At 40.8% G+C, this 21,247-nt stretch overlaps 1 protein-coding gene across 1 annotated transcript; it reads right to left on the bottom strand.

The window, feature by feature from the left end:
• Positions 1 to 15,763: 15,763 nt before the first annotated feature.
• On the bottom strand, positions 15,764 to 19,410 carry MAP1LC3C (microtubule associated protein 1 light chain 3 gamma). Its single transcript, XM_063290413.1, has 4 exons — positions 19,269 to 19,410; positions 18,820 to 18,875; positions 18,467 to 18,573; positions 15,764 to 16,364 (listed from the first exon to the last, which is right to left on the bottom strand). The coding sequence occupies exons 1-4, from the start codon at positions 19,327 to 19,329 to the stop codon at positions 16,154 to 16,156; spliced, it is 435 nt and encodes a 144-aa protein (XP_063146483.1). The 5' UTR covers positions 19,330 to 19,410; the 3' UTR covers positions 15,764 to 16,153.
• Between the last annotated feature and the right edge of the window lie 1,837 nt (positions 19,411 to 21,247).

Here is a 21,247-nt window from a genome sequence, read left to right as displayed (position 1 = left end):
CCAATTAGTGTGTGAGAGAGGAGAGCAGAGAAGTGTGTGAAGCAAAAGGCAGCCCGATTGGCTACAGAGGAGAGACAGGGCAAAAAGGATCACATAAAAAGGCACCAGAGCCAGGAGCAAAATGCTGGAGACCACTGTTCTACCACGCTAACAGCTGCAACGAGAGAATCCTCGCCAGGAAACAGAGCCTTGCCTGCAGCCGACACAGAATCAGTGCCAGCTCTGGCACTTGATTGAATTATATTGTCTATTAATAAGGACTCTTTTCTGTCGTGAATAGTTGGTTGTTAATAAAGAACTTCCTTTTGTAACTCTGCCTGGCCATCTCATAGTCTGAACAGGACACAGCCTTGGAGAGACACGAGGGAGCAGGACGTTTATCCCTCCAGATGCCCATTTCCAGTGGCTAGATTCTATCAAAGTCTGGTCATTGGGTCTGCACTTTGAGTTAAAAAATACCTATCAAGATGATAAGGCTCAGGGGGAGACCTAACATTGTATCTGTTATATATAAATGAAATTGTTTTCAAATAGAACTGGTACCACTGGCAGTTTCCCTAGGTGGGAAGCAGACATTGATAAGCAAGATCTCCCATTTTCTAGTCCATTTCAAGACAGCCATGGTATGGGGGGCGCTTCAGGTAACTTAATTAGTTCCATATTCAGAGCCAATCTAACACAGCATGCCAATCTTGCCTTGGGCCTACCTTTGTTATTAGCTGAATAGTCATGCATAGAGGACACTTCTTACCCATTACCACTAATTTCTACTTGGCTCCATATTTTTTGGAATAGTAAAATATCCCATGAACTAATAAAATGTGTCATTCTTCTCGTTGTTCCAGCCAGCTGCATTCCATGAAAGCAGCTTCAGAGTTCGGCTTTTGCCAAGCTCTTTTATGGATGAAATTTGGTTTACTTCTAAATGTGGTTCTATAAGATATGATAGTTTATCTTTATTAGGCATTCCTGAGTTACATGACTGCTCCATCACCAGTACACTGCCGGAAAGGGATGCATTACTTTCATGGTTTATCTCGTCTAAGGAAATATTTCTCCTACTACTTTCTGAGGCTGTAGGTGTTAAGTTAACAAAATGGTGTTTCCTATTGCTATCTAGTGTCAGGTCATTCTTGTCTGTTGCTTCTCCTATTGCTCTTAAGTCCAATAAGTTAAAAATCAAGTAATCCTGCTGGCTGGGGAACTCTGGGAATTGAAGTCCACATGTCATGAGTACAGATGGTGAGCAGGAAGGGGCCCCTATCCAGGGGGGAAAACGCATGCATAGTTTAGAGACTTTGAGCTGTCATTCAAAGAAACCCAGAACAGACCCACCTTGAGTTTTGGGCTTTATCTGTCTGGGTTTTCCCACGCTTCTTCAGTTTGGTAGGATTTTCTGTCTACAATAACAGTAAATAAAACACTAGAGACCTTCTCCTCATCTCGGCGTGGTCTTTGCTTAGTCAGGGCATCACATGACTTAAAGTTACCAAGGTTGAGATACAATAGAGTGTCTAGTGCGCATGGTAAGTTTGTCTCTGTAAGTTTCCTTCCTATTTTCCCAACCTACAGTAATCCAAATAAGTGTACCAAGAATAAGATAGCTTGGGTAATACAGTGTCAATCAAAACTATTAATCAGATCTAGAACCTCTGCTTCATCATTAAAAAGCATTGTGAGAACTTGCTATTGCGGCAAGTTCTGTTGGAATACTTCAAAAGGTTGGATGAGTTGGAGGAGGTGGCATGCTGGATTCTTGAAAATCTAGAGAGCTCTACTCCATTTAATTTCTTTCTGAAGATGAGGAGAACCTATGATGAAAGTAATGACATTGCTGGTGTACGTTTGCTCCCTGGATAATAGAATCCATATTTTCAGCATTCCCCTTCAGTGTATATTGTTGTTGTCTTGCTGTGCAGAGAGACCATTGAGAGAAGTGATCCCAACCTTGAGGGGTCTGTTGCTTGCTTTTCCTTGAGCAGAGTGTCTGTCATTCTCAGGAATTTTGGCTCTCTATTAGACTGAGCTGGAGGCTTAAAGGGAAATGTATATAAATAGAAGTTTTGGAGGAGCCTTGATACTAAGGTATTTCAGTAGGCAAGCACAGCTTTCTATCTAAAAAAACTGCTCAGCGACTTTATGTGAAGAAAATGTTATTGCTTGGTGTGAGTTATATTTAGAGGGTAAATAATCAACCCTTGCAATGTCTTTAAATCGGATAGCTGGTGAGGATAGGGAGTGAATGAAATGGAGAAAATAATCCTTTGCATCAGTTTGGGATAGATATTTGCTGGCTTAGGGTAATTAAAGAACACTAATTTATTTTTAACAAGTTGTAAGTGCCAAATAGGGTTGTGAGCCTCTTTGGGCAAAAAGCCCTATAACTAGTAAGAAACGTATCAGAGCTCTGTAATGAACCGTTTGGATTTTTGTCTTTGTTTAGAGACTGCTCTCTTCAGCTGGGATGATTCAGCAAGCACAGCGCAGATTTCATGTTACCACATCCTGAGGCAGTCTCAGACCTCTGAGGTAGACCTTGACCCTCGTGGCTGGTCACTAGCCTTCTGGCTTTCGTGTTCTCTAGATTGGGCTTATCTTTTCCACTTTCTTTATCCAGAACTTTATCAATTTCATCAGCTTCATGTTCTCCTTTGTCCTAAGGTACAGTATTTGGAGCGTTTGATATTTTTACTCTTTTTGATATTATGATGTTTCATTTTAATTCCTTCGTGGGATTTCTTATGTTTTCTTAATTTTTTTGCCTAGTCAGCAATCTCACCGTTCAGATGCTGTGTCATTAATAATGGAGTTAATAGAAACTTCAGCTAGTGCCCTTACCTTACTGTTATGCATCTTGAGTGTCAGCATTTTTGTAGCTGTTTCTGCTATACTTGTTAACAGAGCTCTGCATTCTGCCAGAAAATATTTTATCAGTGGGATTTCTGAGTCTCAAGGTTGTTGATGCTCACCTGTTGCTTCCCCAATATACGAGAGATCAGCAGGAGGCAAGATAGTTGTTCTTCAGAGTGGGAAGGGCCCATAACAGATTCTGGGGGCTTGTTTTCTAGATCATCTATCCTATTCTACTCTCTTGTACAGCTGGTTCATTGAAGAAATATTTGAATGGGCTACCAAGATAGCTGCCTTTCCAACTTGAGTCATCTCAGGGCCTAAATTGTTTGCTGTTTCATTCTGTACTAAGGTTTATAAACAGAATGGCCCTATTGAACAATCAGTTGGGGTCAGCTCTAAGGCAATCTCTTCATCATCAGCAGGTACTTGAGGAATACCACGTGGGGAAAATAAATCTATGTTCTTTAGTTGGTTTATACTGCAGGAATGATTCCTTTCTTTAGTATTTTCAAGAACTGGCACCAAACCCAGTCTCCTACAGCCCCCTCTAGTAAGGACCACCCTGTTAAGTCTTCTGGAGAATGTGTAACAATCAAGAATGCTTAGCAAAAGGTAGAAAAAGCAGAGCTTATCCACTGTTGTTCTTTATCACCTAATTCATTGTTTTTGTAGGTTGCATGTTACTCTGGAGGCTTCACTATAGGTTGACTTTTGGCAATTTCCCTAGGCCCATTAAAGCAATCTTTGTTGTTGTTTATTCGTTTAGTCGCTTCCGACTCTTCGTGACTTCATGGACCAGCCCACGCCAGAGCTTCCTGTCAGTCATCGACACCCCCAGCTCCCCCAGGGATGAGTCCGTCACCTCGAGAATATCATCCATCCATCTTGCCCTTGGTCGGCCCCTCTTCCTTTTGCCTTCCACTCTCCCTAGCATCAGCATCTTCTCCAGGGTGTCCTGTCTTCTCATTATGTGGCCAAAGTATTTCAGTTTTGTCTTTAATATCATTCCCTCAAGTGAGCAGTCTGGCTTTATTTCCTGGAGGATGGACTGGTTTGATCTTCTTGCAGTCCAAGGCAGTCTCAGAATTTTCCTCCAACACCACAGTTCAAAAGCATCGATCTTCCTTCTCTCAGCCTTCCTTATGGTCCAGCTCTCACAGCCATATGTTACTACAGGGAACACCATTGCTTTAACTATGCGGATCTTTGTTGTCAGTGTGATGTCTCTGCTCTTAACTATTTTATCGAGATTTGTCATTGCTCTTCTCCCAAGGATTAAGCATCTTCTGATTTCCTGACTGCAGTCAGCATCTGCAGTAATCTTTGCACCTAGGAATACAAAGTCTTTCACTGCTTCTACATTTTCTCCCTCTATTTGCCAGTTATCAATCAAGCTGGTTGCCATAATCTTGGTTTTTTTTTTGAGGTTTAGCTGCAAGCCAGCTTGTGCACTTTCTTCTTTCACCTTCATCATAAGGCTCCTCAGTTCCTCTTCACTTTCAGCCATCAAAGTGGTATCATCTGCATATCTGAGATTGTTAATGTTTCTTCCAGCGATTTTAACTCCAGCCTTGGATTCCTCAAGGCCAGCTTGTCGCATGATGTGTTCTGCATACAAGTTGAATAGGTAGGGTGAGAGTATACAGCCCTGCCATACTCCTTTCCCAATCTTAAACCAGTCTGTTGTACCATGGTCTGTTCTTACTGTTGCTACTTGGTCGTTATACAGATTCTTCAGGAGGCATACAAGATGACTTGGTATCCCCATACCACTAAGAACATGCCACAATTTGTTATGGTCCACACAGTCAAAGGCTTTAGAATAGTCAATAAAACAGAAATAGATGTTTTTCTGAAACTCCCTGGCTTTTTCCATTATCCAGCGGATATTGGCAATTTGGTCTCTAGTTCCTCTGCCTTTTCTAAACCCAGCTTGTACATCTGGCAATTCTCGCTCCATGAACTGCTGAAGTCTACCTTGCAGGATCTTGAGCATTACCTTACTGGCATGTGAAATGAGTGCCACTGTTCGATAGTTTGAACATTCTTTAGTGTTTCCCTTTTTTGGTATGGGGATATAAGTTGATTTTTTCCAGTCTGATGGCCATTCTTGTGTTTTCCAAATTTGCTGGCATATAGCATGCATTACCTTGACAGCATCATCTTGCAAGATTTTGAACAGTTCAGCTGGGATGCCATCATCTCCTGCTGCCTTCTTATTAGCAATGCTTCTTAAGGCCCACTCAACCTCACTCTTCAGGATGTCTGGCTCTAGCTCACTGACCACACCGTCAAAGCTATCCCCGATATTGTTATCCTTCCTATACAGGTCTTCTGTATATTCTTGCCACCTTTTCTTGATCTCTTCTTCTTCTGTTAGGTCCTTGCCATCTTTGTTTTTGATCATACCCATTCTTGCCTGGAATTTACCTCCAATGTTTCTAATTTTCTGGAAGAGGTCTCTTGTCCTTCCTATTCTATTGTCTTCTTTCACTTCCACGCATTGCTTGTTTAAAAATAATTCCTTATCTCTTCTGGCTAATCTCTGGAATTTTGCATTTAATTGGGCATATCTCCCCCTATCACTGTTGCCTTTTGCTTTCCTTCTTTCTTGGGCTACTTCTAGTGTCTCAGCAGACAGCCATTTTGCCTTCTTGGTTTTCTCTTTCTTTGGGATGTATTTTGTTGCCGCCTCCTGACAATGCTGCGAACTTCTGTCCAGAGTTCTTCCGGGACCCTATCTACTAAGTCCAGTCCCTTAAATCTGTTCTTCACCTCCACTGCATATTCCTTAGGAATATTAGTGAGCTCATATCTAGCTGATCTGTGCGTCTTCCCTAATCTCTTTAGTCTGATCCTAAATTGTGCAAGAAGAAGTTCGTGATCTGAACTACAGTCAGCTCCAGGCCTTGTTTTTACCAACTGTACAGATGTCCGCCACCTTTGGCTGCAAAGGATGTAGTCAATCTGATTTCGGTGTTGTCCATCTGGTGAAGTCCACGTATAAAGCCATCTCTTAGGTTGTTGGAAGAGTGTGTTTGTTATGCAGAGTGAATTGTCTTGGCAAAATTCTATCAGCCTATGTCCTGCTTTGTTTTGTTCTCCCAGGCCATGTTGTTGTTGTTTATTCGTTTAGTCGCTTCCGACTCTTCGTGACTTCATGGACCAGCCCACGCCAGAGCTTCCTGTCGGTCGTCAACACCCCCAGCTCCCCCAGGGACGAGTCCGTCACCTCTAGAATATCATCCATCCATCTTGCCCTTGGTCGGCCCCTCTTCCTTTTGCCTTCCACTCTCCCTAGCATCAGCATCTTCTCCAGGGTGTCCTGTCTTCTCATTATGTGGCCAAAGTATTTCAGTTTTGCCTTTAATATCATTCCCTCAAGTGAGCAGTCTGGCTTTATTTCCTGGAGGATGGACTGGTTGGATCTTCTTGCAGTCCAGGGCACTCTCAGAATTTTCCTCCAACACCACAGTTCAAAAGCATCGATCTTCCTTCGCTCAGCCTTCCTTATGGTCCAGCTCTCGCAGCCATATGTTACTACAGGGAACACCATTGCTTTAACTATGCGGGCCTTTGTTGTCAGTGTGATGTCTCTGCTCTTAACTATTTTATCGAGATTTGTCATTGCTCTTCTTCCAAGGATTAAGCGTCTTCTGATTTCCTGACTGCAGTCAGCATCTGCAGTAATCTTTGCACCTAGGAATACAAAGTCTTTCACTGCTTCTACATTTTCTCCCTCTATTTGCCAGTTATCAATCAAGCTGGTTGCCATAATCTTGGTTTTTTTGAGGTTTAGCTGCAAGCCAGCTTTTGCACTTTCTTCTTTCACCTTCATCATAAGGCTCCTCAGTTCCTCTTCACTTTCAGCCATCAAAGTGGTATCATCTGCATATCTGAGATTGTTAATGTTTCTTCCAGAGATTTTAACTCCAGCCTTGGATTCCTCAAGCCCAGCTTGTCGCATGATGTGTTCTGCATACAAGTTGAATAGGTAGGGTGAGAGTATACAGCCCTGCCGTACTCCTTTCCCAATCTTAAACCAGTCTGCTGTTCCGTGGTCTGTTCTTACTGTTGCTACTTGGTCGTTATACAGATTCTTCAGGAGGCATACAAGACGACTTGGTATCCCCATACCACTAAGAACTTGCCACAATTTGTTATGGTCCACACAGTCAAAGGCTTTAGAATAGTCAATAAAACAGAAATAGATGTTTTTCTGAAACTCCCTGGCTTTTTCCATTATCCAGCGGATATTGGCAATTTGGTCTCTAGTTCCTCTGCCTTTTCTAAACCCAGCTTGTACATCTGGCAATTCTCGCTCCATGAACTGCTGAAGTCTACCTTGCAGGATCTTGAGCATTACCTTACTGGCATGTGAAATGAGTGCCACTGTTCGATAGTTTGAACATTCTTTAGTGTTTCCCTTTTTTGGTATGGGGATATAAGTTGATTTTTTCCAGTCTGATGGCCATTCTTGTGTTTTCCAAATTTGCTGGCATATAGCATGCATTACCTTGACAGCATCATCTTGCAAGATTTTGAACAGTTCAGCTGGGATGCCGTCGTCTCCTGTTGCCTTGTTATTAGCAATGCTTCTTAAGGCCCACTCAACCTCACTCTTCAGGATGTCTGGCTCTAGCTCACTGACCACACCGTCAAAGCTATCCCCGATATTGTTATCCTTCCTATACAGGTCTTCTGTATATTCTTGCCACCTTTTCTTGATCTCTTCTTCTTCTGTTAGGTCCTTGCCATCTTTGTTTTTGATCATACCCATTTTTGCCTGGAATTTACCTCCAATGTTTCTAATTTTCTGGAAGAGGTCTCTTGTCCTTCCTATTCTATTGTCTTCTTCCACTTCTGCGCATTGCTTGTTTAAAAATAATTCCTTATCTCTTCTGGCTAACCTCTGGAATTTTGCATTTAATTGGGCATATCTCCCCCTATCACTGTTGCCTTTTGCTTTCCTTCTTTCTTGGGCTACTTCTAGTGTCTCAGCAGACAGCCATTTTGCCTTCTTGGTTTTCTCTTTCTTTGGGATGTGTTTTATTGCCGCCTCCTGAACAATGCTGCCAACTTCTGTCCAGAGTTCTTCCGGGACCCTATCTACTAAGTCCAGTCCCTTAAATCTATTCTTCACCTCCACTGCATATTCCTTAGGAATATTAGTGAGCTCATATCTAGCTGATCTGTGGGTCTTCCCTAATCTCTTTAGTCTGATCCTAAATTGTGCAAGAAGAAGTTCGTGATCTGAACTACAGTCAGCTCCAGGCCTTGTTTTTACCGACTGTACAGATGTCCGCCACCTTTGGCTGCAAAGGATGTAATCAATCTGATTTCGGTGTTGTCCATCTGGTGAAGTCCATGTATAAAGCCGTCTCTTAGGTTGTTGGAAGAGAGTGTTTGTTATGCAGAGTGAATTGTCTTGGCAAAATTCTATCAGCCTGTGGCCATACTTACCTGTAATTCCAGGTGTCATTTGACTGCCCACCTTAGCATTCCAGTCTCCTGTGATGAAAATAACATCTCTTTTAGGTGTGTTGTCCAGTAGGTGCTGCAGATCCTCATAGAACTGCTCTACTTCAGCTTCTTCAGCATTTGTGGTTGGGGCGTATATTTGGATCACTGTGATGTTGGATGGCTTGCCCTGAATTCAAATTGAGATCATTCTGTCGTTTTTTGGATTGTATCCAAGCACTGCTTTAGCCACTTGACTATTAATTATGAAGGCTACTCCATTTCTTCTGTGGTACTCTTGTCCACAGTAGTAGATCTGGTGGTCATTTGATGTGAAGTGGCCCATTCCAGTCCATTTCAGTTCACTGATGCCCAAAATGTCTATCTTTAATCTTGACATCTCACCAATAACCACATCCAATTTGCCCTGGCTCATAGATCTTACATTCCAGGTTCCAATGGTGTGTTGATCCTTAGAACATCGGATTCGCCGTTCACCACCAGCACCGTCGGCCGCTAGCCGTCCTTTCGGCTTTGAGCTAGCTGCGTCATCATGTCTGGGGCTAGTTGAACTCATCCTCTGTTCCTCCCCAGTAGCATTTTGACCATCTTCCGACCTGGGGGTCTCATCTTCCGATGGTATACTGACATATCTCTGGTTGTACTGATCCATTTAGTTTTCACGGCAAGAATACTGGGGTGGGTTGCCATTACCTTCCCCAGGGATCGCATTTAGTCTGACCTCTCTGTCATGACCTTCCCATCTTGGGTGGCCCTTCACGGTTTAGCTCATGGCATCATTGAGGTGCTCAAGCTCCAGCACCACGGCAAGGTAACGATCCTTTGCTGAAGAAAGCAATCTTACACTACAGTTTTCCTTGCCTTATTGAGTGAAAAGTGAAGAGGCAAGTGCAAGTCAGATAATGGCACTAACAAAAGTTACTGTTACTAAAAGGCAGTCAAGTCAATGCTGGACAAAGCTGTACCTGGAATATGGGGAAATAAACCAAAGTAAAGGCTGTTAAATCTAACTCACACAAATACTGCATCTTCCATTGCCATCTTACCAAGTCTGCTGGAAATAGTTTTATATTACCTGAAGTTGGGCCTTTATTCTTTTTTTTTTAACAATTTGATTAAAAGTTTTAAAGAGAACATAAAAACAAACACAAACTAATCCAAAATAGAGAGAACAAAGAAAAAAAGAGAGGAAGAAGAAAGAAAAAACAAAAGTGCAGTGATAAAGAACAAAAAGAAATAGAAAGAAGCTTTTGATTTTCTCTGCAGCAAATGTAAGTATGATTACAAAATTATGTTTGTAAAAAAGCTCACTTTTTTCTATTACTGTATTTTTTTTTCTAATCCTCAAAACCGCAAGTCATAAGTGCATTTTTTCCCATTTTATGCAAAAAGTCTATAAGGGGTTTCAGGTCAGCCATAATTGTAGATATTGTTTGTTTCTCTGATCAAGGACATTAATTTAGCCATCTCTGCAGGTTCCATCATCTTCATCAACCATTCCTCCATTGTGGGTAGTGTCAAACCTTTCCACATTTGAGCATGTAATAGTCTCACTGCAGTTGTCATATATAAGAACAAAGTTCCGTGACCTTTTTGTAGTTGCCTTTCCATTAGTCCCAAAAGAAAAGTCTCTGGTTTCAGTTGTATTTTAACCTTTAAAATATTCTAAATTACTGTATGTATTTGTAACCAAATTTTTTTGGCTTTCTTACATGTCCACCAAACATGATAAAATGTCCTGTCATGTTGTTCACGTTTCTAGCAAAAATTCAACCGGCAAACAGATAAAAGATTCTATCTATTTCTAGTTCTTGCATTCTTGGGAGTCTATGTGTTTTGTCCTATTACTGCTGGACTTTACGTTTTTAAAAAATGAGGGAATCAACCGCTCTTTGTTTCTTCATTTAATAACTCTAAGTGCAGCCTGGTGCAACCTGAAACTTCCTCAGTGTCTAATAAAATTTATTTGGAATATCTCCCTGTAGGTTCCATTTTAAAACAATGACTAAATCCACACTCTCAGTCACTTCAGTCTCCCCCTCCCTCCCCCTCCCTCCCCCCAAACACAGTCTGTACAAATGTTTTCTGTTCTATTTTCCATATGATTTGAAGAATTCAGGAGAATTTGAAAGTCTTTCATTTGATCTTGTAATCTATTCCTCTAATATAATCTGTAGAGCTAGTTCCCAAACTGTTCTTTCACATACAGTAACATATTTTCCTTGATAATACTAGCCACAGGTGGGACTGTGCTTGTATGTACAGTACGTTGTTGACCATCCCCGAAAATATTTTATTTTTATTGATCTCTACCCATTCCCAGCTGTTTATAATGTAGTCATCAAATAACACTAATATAGTATTTTATTACAGTATATTAGTAATAAAAATAGAAATATATAAAATAATACAAAAGAGCACTGTGAGCTCCATCCTCCTTACCTGATAAACACAGAGAACCACTAACAAGTTCTCCAGTGATGTAATCATCAGGCAGGTTGGAGACCAACCTTTGTGTCAAGCCATGTAGGGCTTTAAAGGCCAAAACCAGCACATTCAAATGTGTTTAGAAGCCAATAGAAAACCAGTGCAGGACCCAGAGCACTGGTGTCATATGCCTATGGAGGTTTCTGGGTAGATTTTAAAGGCTGTACAATGTATATAACATCAGTAGGTCATCATTCATATTTTTAAAAATAGTCCCAACATGACATGACATGACATGACATGACAACTATATGTATAGAATGAGCATAGAACACCCCCTGATTTTCAGAATTTATAGAGCAGGACTACATGGTATGCAATGGACAAAAATGAATCCTTCCTGAAGCTAATTAAGATCTCCAAATATGAACTAGAATATGATCCTTCATAACTTGATGTCCTGTAAGAGCTGCTTTAAGGCTCAAAAACATGTACCTGAAAGAAAGTTGGAAATGAAAAGCAATCATAAGAATATTCTAGAGATTGGCATGTCCAAGGCGTTCAAAATACAAAGGCTGAAATCACTGATATTTAGGTTTTCCATTATGCATGCATATAGAGGCTGTTCAACAGCTGGTATGCAGTAAAAGAAATTATAAGAAAGTCTATTTATTTTGTGAGTTAAACTCAGTAAAAATCGATTTCTTTACCAGAGATTAATTAGAGAACTTGAATTCATCTGATGAGCACTTCCCCATTACAAACTCTGGGAACTGGATGTTCATGATGTAGAAACAACATTCTCTGTGTCTTTATTATTTATTTATAGGATTATGTGGCCACCCATCTCACACAGGTGACTCTGGGCAGTGTACAAGGATTAAAAACAAAAAATGTGTGTGAGCATGTCGTTGGATGAGAGACAATGACATGAGACATAAAGCGCATATACACTGACTTAACCACATTTAAAATTCCTTCTCTCCAGTGATGATGCTTGGGCTCAGCCTTCTCCCCTACCTTCAAAGATCTGTGTTATTGGCAGTATATAAATATTAAAACAGGTTCTGTTAAATCAAATAGAATCAGAACAACAAAAAAGATATTATAGTTTGTAGCAAGGATTTTAGGACAGGATGCATATAAAGTGGCATATGTCATAGTAATAAATAAAGTGAACAAAATACTGGTTCAAGCAGCAAAGAAAAGAAAAGAGTTAGTGACTGGTAAGTTCAGCACTGAATATTAAATGGAAAATAGCGGGGGATGGATGGGCATGACAAGGGCACTTGATATGCTTCTCTATACAGCAGTTGGTGGGCTTACATCTGCTGCTTGAAGAAACACTAACATGATTTAATCAATGTCTATTACTACTACTACTATTACTATTATTACTACTACTATTGGCTCATGAATTTTTCAATAAACATGGCTAATTTCTCAGAAGAATATTAAACATTTTGCTTTGTTTTCTTGAATGGCAGGAATTTTATATGTTGCATTACCAGCTCAAAAGTGTTATTTATTTGTACACTAGGTATGTAATGTGTAGTTGTCCATAGGACCATGAATGCAGTATATTCCTAGTATGTTTTCTCACCCTCTTGCAGTTGCTGTAAAAAAATTCTTGCAGATTATGTTCTACCAACAAAATAAAGCATCTGCACTTAGTCTTAGGCAACAGCTATTAAACTTTTTTTTCCCTAGCAAATTCTTCCTCCTGTTTCAAATCCATGATTATGGAGAAAAAACTTCTAACATAACAGTACATAACTGAATATGCAAGAAATTAAAATATGAGTAGTAGATGGTGGGGAGAAAATGTCAAAGATATATTGTACAACTGGATGGATTTTATGATTTCATGAGTTTCAGTAATGTTTGACTATGGCTGTATAGTTTGTATTTTAACTCTGTCTGTAAACTGCCCAGATGTATAGCAAAATATATGGATTTCATGGTTTCTGCTTCTACCTCTGCCCACTATACATCTTCACAGCAACAGCAGTTTTCCTAGATGCTTAATATCATAGATTTAAAACAAAAAACAAACCTATATTATTCATCCTATGATTATTGAATCTTTTTATCTATTAAGATTCACATTACTCCCCCCCCCCGGGGTATTGGGGAACAGGGGCCATCAAAATAGTAGCTGCACCCATGTGACTGAAGTCCTACCCCTTTTTACATGTGGAAGTGGTGGGACTTCTATTGCACAGTCATAATCTTCACTTTTCTAATCTTCCAATGGATGCCCCAGCTCCTCCCCTTTTAAAAATGGCAATAACTCTAGATTCACCTTATGGCAGCTTTGATAATTTAAAGCCAGAGAACAATTTATACCAGGCCTAGATTATTCTTTTTCCAACATTTGCAATAGAATACAATCACCCATTTAGAGCTATTAGTCAATAGTTTTTAGTTCTTGTGCTGAATAGTCCATTTGTCCAGTAATTAGCTACTGATTGTAGAAGATACCAAAAAAAGTAAGTTATCTCTAGGATGAACACACAGTTTAGACTGCCAATGCTCAACCCAATTTAGATTTGGAAACACACCAGCGCTCTCTCTTTCAACTGTATATAAACCTTCTGTTTTATAAGAAGGAGGCCTTTATTTATTTATTCATCCATCCATTCAATTTGTACTGTCCAATTCTTTAATATTCCAGCTTTCAAGCTATTTTCATACATGTAATAAAAGAACAGTATTTATATAGAATGTAGTTTCCCCCCCAGACAGTGTTTCAAAGGGCCCTCAAGACCTGGCTCATCGCCCGGGCCTTTGGCCAGGGTGATTGAAGACATCCCCCCTTTTTTTTCCTTTGTCCCATCTGGCTTTGTCATTTCTGCAATCTTTATTCTTTGTGTGTGTGTGTGTGTGGGGGGGTGTTTCCTTGTTTTTAAATGTTTTTAATAATTTGTCAACCACCTAGAGTCACTGGGAGTCAGGCAGCATTTACAATTAATAAATTATTGAATTACTATTAGAACCTATTGACTTGTAATACATTTAACACTGTTCTTGCCATTTTTAGGAATCTAGAGACTCAAGAAATTTCAGTCCAGAGTCCTTTAGTTATATAATGTTTTAATTTTTCTTCAGCTCATTCTTTTCATAGTGAAACCACAACGTTTCAATCTTTTACTCTCAAGAAAGAAGACCAAATAATTCCAAAAGCAGCTCAGTTAAAAGCTTGAACCTAATATTTGAGTATCTTAGAAAAAAGGAAGAAAAACATACAGCAGACTACTGCATGTAAGAAGTCCCTTCAGGGGCAATTTCATTTCAGCTACTCTGGTGTATCATGTTTTACACATGTTCTTGCAGCAATTCTAATGATCTTGAATGTGAGTCTTGCCAAACAGATGTTGTCTTAAATTCCATGATGGCTAAAAGCTCACTTAGTTGAACAGAAAGGGTTTTTTTTCCGCAAAACAACAAAAAGGCATTTAATAAAATACACAAGATAAAAGTGCACACCACCTGCAGGCAGAACCATAAATATAGACTAGACAAAAACATTTACTTTTAATAGTTTTGTTGTCTCGTTAAAGCAGGGATGCATGCCATTTTTAGAAACGCACAAGAAGTTATTGAAGGACTGCTCATCTAGAAAGGATATCCAGAGGAGCACGGTTCTAAGGTACAGAACAGATAGATGAAAAAAGTGATTATGGTGAGTTGCAATTCTAGTTTTCTTCAAACAGATATAAACCAATTTTCACTTTGCAAAAAAGCATCAGGTATAACTGGATAACATATTCTTCTTAACTTAAGTTAGGGTCTTTACATGCGAGCTGGGACTTGTCCGTCATATAAAGCTCTGTGTCTTACCAAGCCCACATTTCTCCTCACATCACACTGAATGTCTCTTCAAAATCACTATTTCAGACATGAAACATACCTTCCCTAACGTGATGCCCTCTGCATATGTTGGGATTACACCTCACAGTATTCTCAGTCAGTATGGTTTGCATGCCAGCATTTCTTGGAGTCTACTCCTTCCAAAACTCTCAAAGATTTCCAAGTCATTGGGACAGTGAGGGGCTACCATGAGGCTGGTAACTTGGGGATAACTTTAAGTCAGCAGAGTTCTATTGAGATAGAATTATCTTAAGTATGGTATTGATAGAAGAGTCTCAAAGGGTTGGTTTTATCAGCTGGCTTTAGACTAAGTAGCTTCTAATCCCATTGCACTTTGTGAGCTACAATATATATATCACACACGTACAGACCCATACATATTCACATGCACAGCTCATTTTTATACAGTAATCTTATCTTCAATCAAAGTTAAAGCTCAGAGCAGAGTTCAAAAGGCAAGAACACAGCCTTGTGATAAAGCTACTGTTCTAGCTTCTGGAGTTGCTGCCTCAGCACTAAAGGTACGTTAATCACACACAAGTTAAACAATTGCAAGATGCCATATAGAAAGTCGCACTCCTGTTTAAGGAACTGTGCTCTTGCACTACTTGACATCACCACCCACAACTCACTTACTAATTTTTAGCAACTGAGGAATGCACGTGCAAAAATGTTCTCTGAATGACTGATGATTACATGCCATCAAGTTGTTGTCCACTCTTAGTGACCACATAGATTTTCTCCATGATGATCTGTCCCTGACCTGGTCCCTGAGCATTTCCAATGGTGCACTCATCGCTATGGTAACTGCGTCTCCCCACCTTGCTGATGGTTGTCCTCTGGTTGTCCTCTTCTTCTCTTTCCTTCTACCTTTCCCAGCATTAGAGCCCATTATATTCCACCCTATTGGTCTCATTCCTACCAGCCACTTCTGGGTAGCTGTCACTATTCAGGAAAGGTGAGCAACTTCTGGTCTGTGAAAAGTCACTGTCCTGAAAAGTTTACAGTGTCGTCATACACATCAGCAGTATTCTTCTTGGAGGAAGAAAGCAAATGGCTTTGATAAAAGCAGATAACAGAAAAGCCAGAGCTGGCTCAACTTTGCAATGCTCAGCCAACCATGACAGCATGGTACTCTCTACTGCACATGTTATTCTCTGTTAAGCAGACAATTCCTGTCCAGGTCATTTGACCTGGTTGTAAAATTTCATTATTTACTTTTCACTCATCTCCAACTATAGTAACAGTTTTTAAAGCAGATACATAATTTAAAGCTAACACTGAAGCATATACCTACTAACTTCTTTGGCAGACAAGGAGCCAGAATATGAAAATATGGGTCCATATCATTTGTTCTGGATGGTTTATCCCACCCCTCAGTTCTTTAGTTGGGTCCTGCCAACTCCTGGGCCATTAATTTCGCAGAAGAGCCCACATTAGACAGAGCACCTTTCATCTTCAAGTAATTTGAATGATTCGCAGCTCTGCTGTCCAGCCACAGCTATCACCAAGAGAACACTTATCTTTTTAGGAGACATTCCTTACATTTTGCTTTGGCAGTAGCTACGACACCTCCAAACATCTCCTGGGAAGCATATGTCATGTATACAAAGCCATCTTCATCTTTGTAATCTTGGTATACTTCGGCCAGAGTTAAAGACATACTGGCTAAACTCTTGTTGTTTACCAGCAGGTAGAAAGCTTGAGTAGCACTCAATGCCATTCTGCTTCTGGATTAACAAAGAAAATAGACATACTTCTAAAAATATGCAAAGTCCTTCACAATATATAGACAGCAGTTTAGCTAGACTCATGGTCAAGTGCAAGGTTGCCATCACTAAACCCCATATTGTACTTTGAAGTGAGAGTAGGGGTAGGGAGGAAGATGAAAGATGTTTTTTCAAGTTCTCCAGACTGTCCAAGAAGAGGCATATATTCCATTTTTCTGGGATAACCTTTATAGTATTTACTATAGATAATAGAAGCTTTCTTACATTTTATTATTAAAATTAGTATGTATGTATGTATGTATTATTGTGCCTTCAATTCAGTTTTTGACTCCTGGCAACTGCCTGGACTAGTCCCTGTATTTTTCCTGGCAAGATTTTTTGGAAGTGGTTTGCTCTTGCCTCCTTCCTAGGGCTGAGAGAAAGTGACTGGCCCAAGTCACCCAGCTGGCTTTGTGCCTAAGGCAGAACTAGAACTCACCGTCTCCTGGTTTCTAGCCTGGTGACTCAATCACTACACCAAACTGGCTCTCAGATATTTAGTTAGCTTGCTTGTTACTAAGGAATTTACTACAGGTGTTTAAACCCCACAGAAAACATGGTGCAGAAAGGATAAAAGCAGCAAAGATAGTCCATCTTGTTCCTAGGGTGTAGAGTCTATGGGAAGTTGGGGGTGGAGTTCCTTGCCATTTTGCACTGATCTCAGTTAATTTTATTTTGCTGTTTAAACAGTACTCTTCAGTGTGGCCACAAAGCATATTCTTTTAAAAAATATGTAGAGTGCTTCCTAACCAAAGCTTTCAAATAGTTTTTTTTTATAATTCCAATGATCATTACAAGTTTCATTCTCTTGTAGACAGAGCTGTACGAGTAAAGATGAAATATTCTGAGCACAAACCATAGCACCATTTGTGAAATTATATTGGGTAACAGTTATTAGCTAAGTCTGTGACCTTGAAAAACTGCAGTTAATAAACATTCAACATTTCTGTAATCTAATTTTGTACCGCTGCACCTTATTTCACTTAGTTATAAAGGATTCTGATAAATTCTGGTATCAACAATAGCCATAGGAGCTTAAAGAGTTATTGAAGCAGTAGGGCTGAGATAAAAATAATGCTACGCAGCTAGTCCTACAGACCTCAAGGCTCTTGGGATTTCTACTTCTTAAGTGCTTCCCCCCCCCCCCCCAGCTCATAGCAAGCAGTTTTAAAAATGAAGGAAATTTTAAAAGTAACTTGCAGGATGGAGTGAATAAATAATCAATTTTCCAAACCAAAAATTCATAGCTACTTCCTGGATTCTGAAGAATATAATTTCAATGGAAGTGCTCATGCATTTAGGATAGCTGCATCCAAATCTATACTTTCCATATATTTTGGACTGCTGTCAGTATTGAAATTCATATTGAATTCATATTGGAGAGCCAGTTTGGTCTAGTGGTTAAGGTGCTGGGCTAGAAACCAGAAGTCTGTGAGTTCTAGTCCTGCCTTAGGCATGAAAGCCAGCCGGGTGACTTTGGGCCAGTCACTCTCTCAGCCCAACCCACCTCACAGAGTTGTTGTTCTGGGGAAAATAGGAGGAGGAAGCAGTATTAGGTATGTTCCCCGCTTTAAGTTATTTATAATAATAAAGGTGGGATAAATAAATAAATTCAAAGCTGAACACGTCTGGACTGCATGCAATTGGGGAAAACTAGCTGAGAATAAAACTAGACTGAAATAAATTTAAAGCTTTTTAAAATTATTACTTGGTTATTTGTTCTATAAAACTCTTTTTAATGCATCCTTGAAATAGTTTAGGAACTTCTTTAAGATAGAGGAGGAGAAAAAAAGGTGGGACTGTATTAATCTAGCTTACTTTTCTCACCATATCTTTGTGCAAATAATGAGGAATACTTTGCAATAAGGCTCAAATGACTGAACCCCATCAAAGCAGTGGGAGAAAAGTCACAGAAAGGTGTTGGGTAACAGAAGCCACATTATTGCAAAGTTCCCAAGTTTTTTTAGAAGCCCTGTAGCAAAAATAGATGACAGGCAAGGGGGTGTGCACAGAAGCACTAACAGCCAACATCATAAACAGCCTATTGGTGGCTTGCTACATACCTAATGATGGTTATAAACTGTGTCATGGTTAACTCCTGGGGTACAAGAAACTTTGTTTTGTCCAACAGGGGGAGGTATTTTTCTTTCTGATATCTTTCAACAATTACCTGATTCAAAAGAAGAAAGCACAATATGTTTAAAAGCAATGTGAAAGCAAGACATGCTACCAGTGGAAGCATTTAATACTGTCAGCAGGAGACAATCCCAAGCACACTTATTGTTATCTACAGAACATAATGAAGTCAGTGATACTTCTGGCCACAAAAACCTGCACTGACTCAGGTACACTTAAAAAAAGAAAAGAAACTAGGCAAATGTTGAGCAGAGAAAAGAAGGGAATGAAGAGAGCTTACTGGAACTTTTGTCGGGAACTTCCCACGAATGCCTGCTACTTCTTCCACTCGGGTTGCTGTGCAAAACAAAGAAAAAGAAGATCCATTAGTTTTCCTAACGGGGCGCCGAGGTGAAAGATCTTTACTCCCAGGGCAGCAGGTAGCAGATTTCAGGCGGTCAGCCCTGCAAAGCCGGGCTCCCTCGACGGAGCAGCACGTTCAGGTCAAATCACCCGGGGCGTCTTCCTGTTCTCCCCTCCAAGGAGCGGTCAGAAAGGCCAAACGCCCGACTGTGTCTGAAACGGGATGTCTTGAGCAATCCCATTCATGTCCACCGAGAAAGACATCCCACGGAGATTAGTGGGTTTGCTCCGAATTTAGGGGAAATAAGCTGACAGCTTCATTTCCCGACCAATGCTCAACTCCGCTAGCGCAAGGGCGCACCATTCCGCCCACCCGCCACCGCTTACCGAAACTTTTTCGTTGTTTAAACGGCCTGACAGACTGGCAGTTGTGCTGTAAAGGTTGCATTTCCCCCGCTTGTAAAAGAGGCTGCCTAGACAACACGCACTTCGGCCCCGCAAGAGCCGCACTCCGACTGTACAGCCGTGCTGAAGAGCCCCCTTTTAACGACTGGCTTGCGACATCCACGTCACTCCTTGCCCCGGGGCGTCCTCCGCCGCCGCCCCGCGTCTTCCCCCGCGAGCGGGCGCGGACGTTCTGGCCGAGACCAAAACGGGAAAGGCGGGTGTTGGATTCCTCGCGGGCAAAAAGCGAAGCCCGGGGCAACTGGGCCTGCACGGGGGAAAAACCCATCCCTTCTCGGAGCCAGGGGTAGCCCGAGCGGTCTTTGTGCCCCGCGAACCTTGGGAGTCGCTGTTAGAGAAAAATATTCGCTAATGATAAGAGTTTGCAGTTATCTTTTTCTTTGGAATGGGGTATCTAGGACCTTTTTTCCGGTTCCAGTTCATTCTGCACCCGGGAAGCATTTCATGGCGATCTAAAACCCAAGTTCAGCGCCTGACCCCATTGAGATGGGATGATCACAAGCCATATGACCACCGCCTTTGGTTACAGCAGGTTAACCCAGCTGTCCGGGGATGATGGTGAGTGTAGGCAACTCATCTCGTGAATGCTAGGATGCGACCCAGGGAATCTGTTTGCTGTTGTTGACAGCAAAACCATCCCCACCCGTTTCCCAACTTTGGGTATCTATGGACAGAGTTAGCTGGGTAGTAGTCTGTCATAGGGACACAGCTAGGTAACCTAGGGTCATAAAAAATACTTTTGTTTTAAAGGAAATGGCTATTTACCTCACAGTGTTCATACAAGAGCTGTATTGTTCAGGGGGCTGTAATTTCATCTGTTGTCCCCGAAATCCTCACTGCATTGCTAATTCAGGTTAATTATGGCACTTGTTCTGCTCTGAAGAAAGGCCCCTTGAGTCCAGTGGCGCTCCAAGGAAATGAAGGCTTGCACCCTTAATGATATTATTTATTCACACCCTTCCAGCATTTTAACAACAGCTCCTTTAAATAACCACCAAACTGAAGATAAAAATAGACCAAAGATAAATATAACAACATTAAGCAGCCCAACCCATCTCAGGTTTGTTCTTGTGGAGAAGATAGGAGGCAGGAATATTAGCTATGCTCTCCACCTTGAGCTGACCTCCCTCCCTCCCTCCCTCTCTCTCTCTCTCTCTCTCTATATATATATATATATATAGAGAGAGAGAGAGAGAGAGAGAGAGAGAAATCTAATAACAATTAATAATAACAACATGAAACGATATACAACCATAAATAACATCAACCCATCACATAATCAAAACCACTCCATAGTCAAGAAGCAACCAAAGGACACAATATCAGTGTTAAAAACCTGATCTATGGACTGAAGCAGAGCTTTCATAGAGGGAAGGCTAATATGCTTTTAAACTTCCAATATGCCAGTGAAGAAGCAGACTGAATGGTCAGTGAGAGGGAGCTCCTTAGCACCAGCACCACCACCAGCCAAAAAGACATTAGTCAATTCCAGGCAAACGTCTTTTCTGAGTAGCATGTGCAAAAGTCAGAATGCATCTGCAGAATGCTGCTCCTGGGAAATTACCTATAGAGGAAGTAGGTGGGGCCCAAGCCATTTCAGGATTTATATGCAGTAAGAAGCTCTTTGAATGTGACAATCAACTGGAGCCCATGTAGCTTAACCAGAATAGTTGTTGTTGTTATTATTTTAGATTTTATATGCTCTAGCTGGGAAGCACCTGACAGAAGCCCAGCCACCCCCTGTTGAATCCATTGCAGTTTCTTCTGTCAAGGATATTCCCACACAGAGCACATTACAATAATCTAATCGGAAGGTGAGCCAGTTTGGTGCAGTGGTTAAGGCACCAGGCTAGAAACTGGGAGACTGTGAGTTCTAGTCCCACCTTAGGCACAAAGCCAGC

The sequence above is a fragment of the Candoia aspera genome, chromosome 1, assembly GCF_035149785.1.
Source record: "Candoia aspera isolate rCanAsp1 chromosome 1, rCanAsp1.hap2, whole genome shotgun sequence".
NCBI classification, from domain to species: Eukaryota; Metazoa; Chordata; class Lepidosauria; order Squamata; family Boidae; genus Candoia; species Candoia aspera.
The sequence above is the reverse complement of the archived record's forward strand: the minus strand, read 5'-3'. Positions and strand labels throughout refer to the sequence as shown.